This window comes from Polyodon spathula, chromosome 6 (assembly GCF_017654505.1).
Source record: "Polyodon spathula isolate WHYD16114869_AA chromosome 6, ASM1765450v1, whole genome shotgun sequence".
In the NCBI taxonomy this organism is placed as follows: Eukaryota; Metazoa; Chordata; class Actinopteri; order Acipenseriformes; family Polyodontidae; genus Polyodon; species Polyodon spathula.
The window spans coordinates 8,168,340-8,181,176 of record NC_054539.1 but is presented as its reverse complement, the minus strand read 5'-3'; the positions used below and the strand labels follow the sequence as shown (position 1 = coordinate 8,181,176).

The following is a 12,837-nucleotide window of genomic DNA, read 5'->3' as shown; positions in this document are numbered from 1 at the left end:
GTAAAACGAAGGAGCTTCACTTTTTTATGTGTATAAATATATCTACGTATATAAATGATCTGCAGATACCTGGGAAGCTGCTCTTCTCCTTGGTAAAGCGCTACCTCTGTGTGACATCACTGATGGACAAGCTGAATAACAGTGGGACTGATCAGAATGCTGAGCGGTCGGACTGCGCTTCCTCTTCGCACCAGACGGAGCAGTCACGGTTGCAGCGCGAGTTTGAGTTCACCGTGGCCATGGCTAACCTCATCTCCGAGCTGGTGCGGGTGATGGGCTGGGATCGGAACAGGCAGGCGGAATATGCATCTGTGCTCAATTCCACTGAGGAAGAGCAGCAGAAGGTCATCCGCTCAATATTCCAGCCCCGCAGCACCCCCTGTCAAACCATCCTAGCTGCTGCTGCCGCCGCCGCCCCCAAGAAGACGACGACCAACAGCTTCAAGACACGCACAGACTTTGCCAGCCGCACCGCCTACGTGGAGTACGTACAGGAAAATCTAAAAAGCGGGATGATGGTGCGCATGCTGGAGGACTATGAAGAAGTCAGCTCAGGGGATGAGGGAGAGTTTCGGTACAGCAACGATGGTACACCTCCTGTACAGGTAAGCCTTTATGTGTCTTATAATTGTTTATCAGTACTTCGTAGGGCTGCAACGAAAGGTACATTTTGACCTTCGAAGGTTCGGAACACATTCCCGAAGGAAGGTTCGAACCTTCGATGGTACTAATTTACTGGTGATGTCACCCATAGCTACTTGTTTATATTTGATTGAAAATCCTATTATTTTACAGGTAATCCATATAAATGAAATAAAATATTCACATGTAGTTTAAAATACTTTCTATAGAGTTATGTTTTTATAATTTAACTAAAATACACTCTGTGTGTGTACATTTAATTGCTGCTGCTTGCAATATATCCAGTAAGCCATATATCTAGCAGCACCTTATTGCGGCCAATTAAAGGAACTGCAGCGAACTTCGCAAAACAAAGCTTTATTTAACAGTCGCCATTCCAAGCAGGTTATCAGTCAGTCACATTTTACTACTATTACTAAGTATAATAATAACATGAGGGGGTTCAAGACATTTTTTTCAATACAACTTACACTATACAACACTGCTGTCAAGATGGTGAATGAAGAAATTAAAGTTCTGCCTCTGGGTAACGTGAGCTGGAGGGCGGAGGGGCGGACTGTGCTCAGTTTTTTAAATTAAAGTTATTAGTGTTAGCGTATATTTTATATGGTTTCAAACATATTCTACCTTGGCACTTATCTTACACTTTCTTGTACACTAGGTATTCAGTACATATCTTACTGAAGCACTACAACCACTATGTACACCCAAGTACTTTGGCATACTATACTGTGCGCCATACACTGCAGTGGCTCCATATAGTTGCTACATATAACAATTTGGTAGTAGATTTTAATACAACAGCTTTTAAGTAATATACATTATACAAATCAAAAGATCGAATTTTGCATGCGAGTGGCATTTAATGTGTGATTTTATAGTATTCACACATTGTCTAACGGTTTCTGTTTTAAGAGAAAAAGAGAGGGGAAAAAAACATAGTGTGTGAAGTGCTGCCTGATAAACCTTCAAAGGTTTAGAGCTACCTTCGAATTTCTGGTTAGCGAACAAACCTTTGAACACAGCCCTAGTAATCGAAAAGCAGTTTTGAAGGAATCTTTGCTGTTGGTCATCTGTTCAGTGTGTGCATTCTGCCGAGGCACCTTCTACTTCTATTTCAGCTTGTAACTTCCATTACCAGTGTTCAGTAAAAGTAAACCCATCCACTGCCACGTTGTTTTAACCTCTGACAATATGTCTGCTATGCAGACCACACACTTTGGCGTAGTGCTTTGATAGTTGGTGTCGTCATATGTGTCTTGAGTTAATGTTCTCAATCTGTCTTTAACCGACATTTTACTCAGCTTGGTTGGATAATCCTAACATAGTGAACGTTGTTAATGTCCAAAACATTGACAAATGATTTGAATGGAATGAGGACGATTGAACAATCCTCACTGCCAAACAATGAAGAAACAAGCTAATAATCGTGATTGTAGACATCATAACAATGTCAATGGAAGCTACTTCCTCTAAGTTATGGATTACAAATTACAGGGATACAATAATAAAGGACAGCATATGCATTACTGTGGAAATATATATATCTCTATCTATCTATCTCAGATAGATTTGAGTTCATTAGCCTGACCATATCAGAGGAAAGAAAGCTGTACCTTCAGAAACACTTGCCTGTATTTGATCAAGTGTCTGCATGGACATTTGTTCCACACAGTGGCCTGCTTTTTCATAGTACTAATTGTCTAGCTGAGTTTCAGAAGGCTATATCTTGAAAAAGGATCAAAATATGTTACGTCGGACATACAGCATTGTGCCATTCTACATTCTGTGTTTGTATAGGCTATTGAGCCTTTTTAATATGATTGTTGTCCTTGGGGGGTGCATACTGTACATATTTTACCTTGTTTTAACTGTGTTGAAAAAGTTAAATGTGCTGGAGTCCAAGTGTTGATCTGTAGTTCTTTTCCATATCCTGCAGGTGTACTGGAACTCCCTGAGCAGGACGTACTGGGTCCACTGGCACATGATTGAGATCGTTGGCAGTTGCACGAGCGGGCACGCGGAGAAGGAAGCTCAGGAGAAGGCCTTGTCACTCACAGAGACTCTGAAGCTAAACACAGGTGAGTAAGATGCAGGAACACACTAGTTTTCTTTTGAAATGGTCCATGTTGTACATTGTTCAAGTCGTTGTGTGACCCCTGTTTTTTCTGTATTGTTTTATTTTTTTATTGCTATAATCTGATACTGATGAGATGAAGTATCATGCCTTGGTTAAGGGAGAAATTGTAGGGATTATTAACATTAGGTAGATTACGATTACAATTGGGCATGCTTAAAATTCAAAGGTATAGTAGTTCTACTATTTATCACCTAGTATGCATTTAACTCCTAGTATGCATTTCTTAATAAGGAACAGCAATAATTTAGCACATTACCCAGATGACACACAGCAGAATTGTTACTTTCCGATGTCTTTCAGTTAGTATGATCCATCAAATATCACATAACATAAAATATAGTCATTATTTAAATTAGGGGACATATTCAACTCCTCATTAAGTCCAAATCGTTTTAGCGCTTGTATTGCAAGTATCCAATGTGCCTCTCGTCACAGAAGGAAGTCAACTAGATTGCCACCCCGAGTAGGAACAGTGACCCTCTCCACCCCCACAAATCTTAGTGAATGTGGAGAAGATCCATGTCCAGTTTTCCTATAATCTTGGTTATTATTTCTAATTGCTGCTTTATGTTCAGCAATATGTGATTTTTAAAGCTATTTTTGTTTGGCGCACTTATACCTGTCCAAACAGGCATGTCAGCACGTAAATTACGCCAGGGGTATTGCAGTTAATAAAACCTTTTAATTTTTATTTTTCTGTCAGATCTGGGGTGAACAAAATACTTAGTGTTAGTTGTATTAGAGCAATGAATACAATGCCCGCACTTAAAATTACCATCAGGAGGGGTTGGCAACCACGATTTAGTTTGATCAGTTTTAGGGCTAAATGAACTAACAAATCTCTAATATTCCTGGCACGTTTGAATGCAATGCGTGGTGGTCAATCCTGTATAATCTTCTTAAAGGTAAGATCGCTCTTCAAAATGTGCCAGTGTTTTAAAATGATCCCCCCTAACATCATTCGATAGATAATTAAACTCAAAAAGCAAATTGTTTGGTCAACTTTAATCTTTGTTTTCTTTCTAATAATAGAATTCCGTTCTGAATCTGTGCAGAAATAGATTAATTGATTGCTTTCTTTTGAGAGGCACACTGGACATCTATATTCCAAATGCTAGTCATTTTGGACGGAATGAGGAATGCATTTTGTTGTCCTTGAACTCTAATATAAGAATAACCTAATCCTATGATAGTTACCGTGGTTTTAAATATGTTGAAATAAAGACTTTCGCTTTTATTGAGAATTCCTTGGGGCTTTGGACTTAATTGAAACGGGAGTTACTGTCTTAATTTCTCCTTTTAATGGGGTTTCTCACTGGAGGAGACTCTTTATCTATATCCCAGGACGAGGCACTGCAGGTTTTTAAAAGCTGATCTTGAACACTTGTGTAGCTTCGGCATCCACATTTTCTACAGTATATAAATTGAATTACTATAAAAGCCCCCACTTTCTATTGAACACTGTGTTTGTCTTTGATCGGCAGTAGGCCCGATGTTTTTCTACAAGCCCCCTGGTGGATTGTATTCATTGCCTTACCTGGCTGAGAGTGTGAGGGAAGACACAGGGACTCTGAGCCGGGCAGAGTGGTGGGAGGTGCTCTTCTTCATCAAGAAACTTGAACCAAAGCAGCAGCAGGAGATAAACAATATCATCCGACAGAACCTGGATGATCAGGTGAGACTGAGTAAGAGCCTCTTAGAAAAAGAGGACACACATATCTAGGGTCTGTAAAAAAAAAAAAATATATATATATATATATATATATATATATATATATATATATATATATATATATATATATATATATAAAAAAACAGTAGCTTGCTACAAAAATTAGGAAAATATTAAACAATTGTCCCTGTTTGTGTATGGCAGATGTCTGAGATCGATGATGCTACCTTAATCCAGTTGTCGGTGCCGGTGGAAGTTGCCCAGAAGTTGCTGAAATACCTGACCCAGCACTCGCAGACAGCCAGCCTGAGTGACCTGCAGAGCTCCCAGGTCTACATCAATCGCTACTTGCGCAATGAGGGCCTTGAGCAGGAGAGGCTCCCTGAGATCTTGAACTCCATGGATTATGGGGATGAAGGCAGCTCCTCATTCCTGGGGAGCCTGGTCTCTGTCTCTAAGAAACCCAAGAAGGAGATTGTGCCAGACTTTGCAAGCTCTGCTTCAGCTAAGCCCGAGAGCGAGCTCCCTAAAGACGATGAACTCAAGTTCCCTGAAGATCTTGAAGAAAAAATGAAAGGTGAGTTGCATTTGTATTTCGGAAGAAATACAAAAATATATATTTTTATTTATTTTTTTTATTTTTATTTCACAGAGTCTGACCAGATACTGGATTTAAATCCCAGCTCTGCCTTCAGTTCCTACCCAGCTGAAGAAATGATCCATATTTCTTTCTTTTAAACAGTGTTCAGTAACCCAAAGATTCAGGGGAAAAAGAACTACCTGGATAAGTTTGGTGAGGTGATTGACATCATGAAAAAGAACAGTTCTGATTTGGGGCAGCAGCTGGCTGGTCTCAAATTTATTACCAAGATCCTGGAGGAGGATGGAACCCAGGAAAAAATCATGCTGAGGACAGACTCTGCGCAAACCATCCGGTAAAGCCATACCCTGTTCTGTCTATTTCTCTATTAAGTTCTCAAACAACTGAATAGTGCCACCTACTGGGATAGCTCTGGCAGGTCTTGTGCAGAGTCTTTATTTTATTTATGAATTAACTGTAACTGTATTAAGACCTTTTTAAAGCCATAGTGGTGTCATGGAAAATGTCGCCCCCTGCCAAATCTCCCCCGTAGTTGTAAACGAGTCACATGACTATTTAGTTTCATGATTCAGAGTGAACAAGTAAAAACTAAATTATTTTTGCGTTTATCGGTATTTAGTTGTAATGTTTATGCTATTTTATTGCTGTTGTTATTTATCACCTGTGGATGCTTTACATTGCATTGATCTGCGTATGATTTCAATACGTAAACTTTACACAAAAATACATAAAACATGGCTCAATTACGAGCTATCTATTTACCTACGTAATTAAATGTGCATGTATTTATATTATGCTTTGCATGTTTACGCGTAGCTCAGTAATTATTTGTAATATTATCTTGAAATGCCCAAACCTAATTTAAATACATTGGGACACAAAAACGATTGTTACAATGTTTGTTAATATACCGGATTCTGGTGAGTCAGTGCCCAGGGTGCGTAAAGTTGTTGTTAAGGCAGAAGTGTAGAGGGAGGGGTTGAAATTACAGGCATTATTAACATTAGGTAGATAGGTTACGTTTACAATTAGCCATGCTTAAAATTCAAAGGTAGAGCACACCACAAAGTCACGCTAAATAATCAAGAAGTACAATTAGCATATTTATTGAGCGGTGAGCTACAATTCAAAGTTTCTGCAGTATATCCACTGTTTTGTCATTTCAGATATTTTCACAAGTGTGAAAAGTGTGCAGCGCAAAGGCACATCATGAAAAACCACATGTAGGTCAAAAACACTAGAGTAAAAGTTCCTACATTTTAAAAGCCCTATAGTATTAAAATGTTCAATACAAAAAATGCCTTAGTTACAAGCTCTTGCAGTGTCTTTTAAAAAAAAAAAAAAAAAATCCAAAATATAGATTGTACCGTAACAGGAAAGCGTAATCAATCAGACTGTGGAGTCTGTGGCCTCTGATCTGAAACCGCTGAACACATCTTCGTCGTCTGACGCTTATTCATGCATGCAACCAATTGTCTGAATCATTAATGCACAGAGCAAGTACTTCTAGGCAGTTTTTTCTTTTTTATAATGCTTTTATTGATTTTTTTAGGAAATACAAAATACAATTTATGACCATTCGGGTCTGCGGTCACACAAGAGCTAACAAAGGGGTTGATTTATGGATCAAAATTCCTGCCCCTCTGAACTTGCAGTGAATGTTTGAGTTAAAGAGCTGCCTCACCCACCTACCCCTTATACAAAAGTGGTCTGATGTGCGAAGATGTGTCTCCTGCCGGAATGCAATGCTTGCTTTAAATTGTTGATGGTGTGATAATACTTTATTCTGTTTAACTGGATGGTTGAGTCCCTTGACATTCCAACTAATGAAATTAACAGGTAGGCTAGAGCAATTAGTATTACCATTTGTAGTCATAGTAGTCTATGAATTTGAAAAAATTATACAAATTAACAACTGTTTGAAATATAACCGCATCCCAGCTCCGGACCACGTATACAAAGGTAGCGAAACCAAAAACCTAAGGGAGCATGAAAATAATGATAAAAAGACAGTAAAAATAAAATTTTAAAAAAAGCTACCGTGGTAGCATCTTTACGAAAACGATGCATGCCCACACAAACAAACGTTTGTCTTGCATACATTTTGCGGACTTTGTGCATGACATGAACTCGTCATCTGCTCCTCCACAAGTCAAAACACACAACAATCAACCTTAGTGGTAAAACACAGTTACTGAACCAGTTAACTCTGAACTATGAGAACAGCGCCTTGATACAAACTAAAAAAATAAATACATTTTTTGTGTGTGTGTGTGTGTGTGTGTGTGTGTAATATATATATATCTCCCTAATTATATGCCCACCCTTTCTGTGATAGTGGCCATTCACTCAGACTAGTGTGTTATCCCACTGAAGCTTAATAATAAAATACATATACTGTACACCCACAAGCATACATAAGTACTTTAAACTGGGTGCGCACATAGTGAAGTATAGTCAAGGCCATTCTTAATGTTCTTAATAGTAGTAATAAAATAGGTACACCCACACGCATAAACATATACATTTCAGGGGGTGCACTTAGCAAAATACAATCAAGCTGATTTTTAATGTACTTATTATTATTATTATTATTATTATTATTATTATTATTATTATTATAATAATAATAATAATAATAATAATAATAATATATACACTATTAGTAGTAATGTGTACATACATATATATATATATATATATATATATATAATATATTATATATATATATTATTATATATATATACATATAACATATGCTATACGGGGGTGGGGGGGGGGGGACAGGACGATCGTTCAAACCGGGGCGTTGACTCGACAGAATCTGGTGCTTTTTAAGTGAGGGGGTGTGTGTGTGTAATTTGTCTTGACACAGGGGTCTCTCTCTGGTTATTCCTCTGTAGCTATCTCAAGAGTTTGTATACTATGGAGTGTTTCCTATAAACGTATGAGCTGTATGCGCAGCAGAAAAGAAATTAAGTTTCCTTTTTGCTGCCACACTTGTCCATTTTCTATTGTCGCCCTCCCTCACTATTTAGTACATGAATATTGTTTCCTGTCCCCAGAGAAAAGCTGTTGAAGATGCTGGTGGAGATGCTCATCACGGAGTCGAAGGAGAAGGTGGTCAGCGCTCTGCGGCTGGTCCACGCCCTCATGCTCAAGTACGAATGGAGGGTCATGTTTGCCACAGAGGGGGGTGTCAAAGCCATCCTCACCTGCATGCAAGAGCACTCCAGCTGTGCTCAAGTGCAGCAAGCTTCCCTGGCGGTAAGTTGTGAAACTTCAAGATAACCGAAAATATATATATATATATATATATATATATATATTTTAAAAAACACTTGTTGAGGTAAAAATGTATACCCTGGCGAGATAAGCCACACCTATGTTTTTTTTAAGAGGTAACATCAGGTAACTCCACTGTTCTGAGTATGACCATGATCATAAGTGAGTTGGCGCTGCTTTATCGGGATGCCTCAGGGAGAATAAGTGACTATCCTAATTAAATGAGACGAAGTTGAAACAAACTTAGTAAAGAGAAAAAAATCACATTAATCATAAATCACATTATGATTAAATGTTAAATACATAATTTAAAATAAGTCAGTTTTTTTTATTCATAAACACAAGGCGACATGCCAACTTTCTTTGCAACAGCAGCTTGAGAAACCACAGGAGACTCCAGCTCCTTCAAGAGTTCAACGTGGTTTATGCAAGTCACAGCGTAATTACTGCACTGTGCTACGCAAACCTGTCTTGCTCTGAAAAGAGATCTCTGTTCACCAAAAATACTATATCCCAATTAAACAAAGTGCCGTCCCCAGTAATAGTAATAGCCTTGGGAAGAATAATCTCCCAGAGTAGTGTCCCCATTTAAGCAGAAATCCCGATTTTTATTAATATCCTGATAAGGCGGCGCCGACTGTAATAACAAAACTGCATAAAACTGATATCTTCATTTTGTTTTTTTGGGGGTTTTTTCCATAGGCTTTAAAAGTGGTTACTGGAGCCAGCAAGCATGACATTCGCAGTTTTACAAGCTGCTTCCCACTTTCTGAGTCTGGAGCACAGATGATGCTTGAGATCTTTGCCAGTATTGGCTCTGCAACCCCAGAAGGGTCAAAAGGTCTCCTCAATGCCATTCCAGCTGCCATCGACCTAATGTTAAACACTCAAGGGTACGTGGGGTCCAGTGTGTGGTTCGGATATTTAACTTTCATGCAAATCGTTCTCTTGTTTAAAAATGTATTTTGCGAGTGTATGACTGGTTACATTTTACAAGATTTCCATGTGCACAAAATTTCCAAGAAAAACTAGTCCTTTTTTTTTTTTTTTTGTGTATGTTCTGCTTAGGGTTCCAATAAGTACATAGTTTAGGTCTGGTATTCCAGCTCTATATGGTAAATAGAATGAATCATTTGTGCAGCTGAGTAAACTTTCTTTGTATATTGCAATATAGAGGTTAGCAAGATGTTTATATTGTCCTAACTCAAAGTAAAAGAAGGCGAACAAATCAACAAGTTTATTAAATTCAGTGTTGTAAACATACGTTTAAAAAATATATTAATGGCAAGTTACACTCTGTCAGAAGTTAGCAGCAAGGTTTTTGGCACAGTGTCAGGCTTGCTGAATTAAACTGCTGTCTAAGTAGTTTTCCGGCACTCCTGTTTACTGGGATTTGCTGTTATTTAGACTGTGACACCCTTATCATTCCTTGAAATTAATATTTAGCGATCCAACTATTGTGCATGACTAGGAAAGTTGCAGGTTTTTATAGTCTTTTCTGTGTCTATTACCAAGAATCATTTAGCTACCAGCAGCTTGGTTTGGTGTTCTCAGACGCTCGTCGATCACCGATACCTACAGTACAGAACAGAGAGACTTCGGTCAGAACCAGCCCACCCTCCCTCTCTCTGCTTGATATCTTTTCTTCATCAACAAGACGGATACTTGTTTCGCGACAGTCTTGTTTCGACCGCGTAGGTACACCGCGTGGAATCGGTGTAGAGCCTTTACCAGGTGTTTCCCCCCCCCCCTTTTTTTCCCCTTTTTTTCCCTCCCTCTTTTTTCCACTTTTCTCAGTCTCTTCAAAAAGGGACAGTGCCATGCTTGCTAAAGTAAAGTTTGACCTATATTGCTGTTCTTTCTGGTCAGCTGGGATTTATCTCAATCCATAGTCTTTCCTACATGTCCTATGAGAGAAAGTAAGTACATTTTCTGGTATTTTTAAACTTATTTATTTTCTGCGAAGTTGCTCCCTTGCAGTATGCAATGGCCTGCTTCTGATCATCATGATGGTGTCGAACCACAAGAGTCTGGCGGAGCAGCTGGTGGCTTGTGATGTCTGTCTTGTCCTGAACCGCTGCATAGGGAAAAAGAGTTGTTCTGCAGCAAGCCCAGAACAAAAGCTGGCCATCATTGCCCTTAGCCACATCTCAATGGTCCACAAGCTCCCGACAGGACTGGGTAAGAAAGATACCTTTATCATATACATAGTGAAAATCCAATCACTTTAATTGGATTTTTTAATGGAGTCAGCAAGCATGACATTCAATTTTTACAAGCTGCCTCCCACGTTCTGAATCTGTTGCACAGATTCTTGAGCTGTTTTTTTTTTGTTTTTAGATTTTTTAATGTTTCTTCTTCAGTTTTCACTGTATTTAACTTGGGTCTTAGACCAGTTACGTTTTGATTTAAACCTTCAGTGTGTATTCTTAACTTCAATCTTGTTGATTCCAGATTCCAAGGAAGAGCTGGATTTCAAGGACATGGAACTAAAGATGCTCCTGGTGAGTCTGAAGGAGATGACTGCAACCAAGGAGATCATCCTGACTCTGGAGCGACTGATCTGTGACGAGGTGCCTCGGCTGGAACTGGAGCTGAGTGATATCATGAAAGACAAGGACACCTACCAGGCGCTGGTGCGGGCGCTAGATCACCATAGGACGGACAAGGCCGTACAGCTCTCTGTCCTGAGGTAGGCAACACTGTTTGCCTTTATCAATCCAGGATGGGTGCGTTACAAACAACACATTTTTATGTGCTCTCTTGCATGGTGTAATCCCCTTCGCTCTGTATACAGAACTACAAGACTGTATACAGCATAAAGAATGCAGGTCACATGCTTTCAAATGATCCTCAGACCTGAACAGTTTACCACCTGGGTGCTGCTTTGGGGTGTGAGGTCACTTTTAGGGTGGAAAGGACCTTGCAGTAAAGTCACCACTTTTATGTTCTGTGATGGGTCGAGCATTGTCCTAAAAGCAGCAGCACTGAAGTTCTGAGAAATCGTGAGTGACTTTTCCTAGTAACTGTGTGAACCTCTGTAGTACATTAACATCATGGTGTTCAAAGATTCAGGAATGATGAGGTAAGACCTGATCACAAGCGGGTCAAATTACTTGCAGAGTATCTAAACATTTTGTCATCTTCTAACACTGTCTGTAGCTAAAGTGATTAGATGTACTTTAATTTGAGAACCACTGGTACGCTGTACTGATTTAAGTACTTCTGTTCTTGCACACTGTAAACCTGTTGCCTAGTTCCCCTATATAACCTTCAGGCAGTTTTGTAATGGTGATTAGACATAAGAACTAGCAGTCAGGAGATCCAAGCTGTAATGGAAACATTTTATTTGACCCAGAGGCAAGTCACTTTATATTCTTGTAAATGTCCACTAAGCAAGCAGGAGTTTGGCATTAAGATTTAGTATATCTCTTGGGCAGCCCATCATAATGCTCGGAACTACAGTTTTCTGTCGGAAGATTTACAGATTCTGAAATTTGTATTTGTCAGAAGCTAGGATTCTACCTTGCAGCTGTTTGGAAATATCCTTAACCTGCTAAATAATTGCATAGTACTTTTTCTTTATGGTGTGTATTCTATTTCCAGTTTAAAGTAATGCGCAAACATTAGAGAAATTCAGTCACTTATGTGTACATTTTAAATTAATTCCACAGTTGCAAGCTATAACCAGTGTCAATGTTAGGAACAACCATTTAGGCACAATGTCAAGCTTCCTCCAGTAAACTACAGTCTGGCCAGTTCAAACTTCTTAACTGGGATCTGATGGTATACCAACTGAGACCATTTTAACCCTTCTCTCCTTTCTCAGAGAATCTGCTCAAATGTGTTCCGACAGCCACATGCAAAGTGCAGTAATGAATTACCGAAAGAAATTAATAAGTGCTGCAAAGTCAAAATTGCAACCGAGTAGAGTTCCAACTTCTACTGTCTATATATCCTGGATAATACATTGTTTTAGTTATTTTTTTTCTTTTCTTTTTTTCTTCTGTATAGGACTTTAAACAAGTTTTTAGATAACTACCAAGAAGATGTGCTGCCCTGGCATGAAAGCATTGAGCCCTGCCTATCTTCCATGACAGCCCACATTGGCGACAGAGAGGTAAGGAAAAGCACCAGTAATAAGTATGCATCCCTGTCTTCTCTATTTCAGCTGCTAAAATCTTGTAAACCAAGATGCCTACTTTTGTATTTTAAATTTTATGGGGAAAAAGCCTCAGGCAAAATCTCTATCAGACAGTACCTTTGACCTGTGACCTAATTTGGCTGTAATATTGTGGTCATAAGACTGGTGGCATAACTATTTAATTGTTCTTTAGATCACGTTCTAGTGTGGATGTGGTACAAGTAAAATTAAACCCTCTGTGGCAATAGTTTTGTACTGGCCACATGGTCAAAACGTTCTGTTTCAGATGGCATTTGAAGTGGCCATTGGTACACAGATGTACTCCACTGTATTCTGTGATTCTCTCATTATTG

General features: G+C 39.0%; 1 protein-coding gene across 2 annotated transcripts in view; it reads left to right on the top strand.

Moving 5' to 3' along the window:
- Positions 1-12,837, top strand: part of LOC121316774 (cullin-9-like) — a 48,333-nt gene that overhangs the window by 15,583 nt on the left and 19,913 nt on the right. For both annotated transcript variants that reach the window (XM_041251950.1, XM_041251949.1), the window contains exons 4-13: positions 66-605; positions 2,582-2,723; positions 4,267-4,457; positions 4,659-5,031; positions 5,197-5,389; positions 8,121-8,322; positions 9,043-9,233; positions 10,307-10,521; positions 10,795-11,032; positions 12,355-12,460. In XM_041251950.1, coding sequence (XP_041107884.1) covers positions 66-605; positions 2,582-2,723; positions 4,267-4,457; positions 4,659-5,031; positions 5,197-5,389; positions 8,121-8,322; positions 9,043-9,233; positions 10,307-10,521; positions 10,795-11,032; positions 12,355-12,460 — 2,391 coding nt within the window. The remainder of the gene's footprint in view (positions 1-65; positions 606-2,581; positions 2,724-4,266; positions 4,458-4,658; positions 5,032-5,196; positions 5,390-8,120; positions 8,323-9,042; positions 9,234-10,306; positions 10,522-10,794; positions 11,033-12,354; positions 12,461-12,837) is intronic.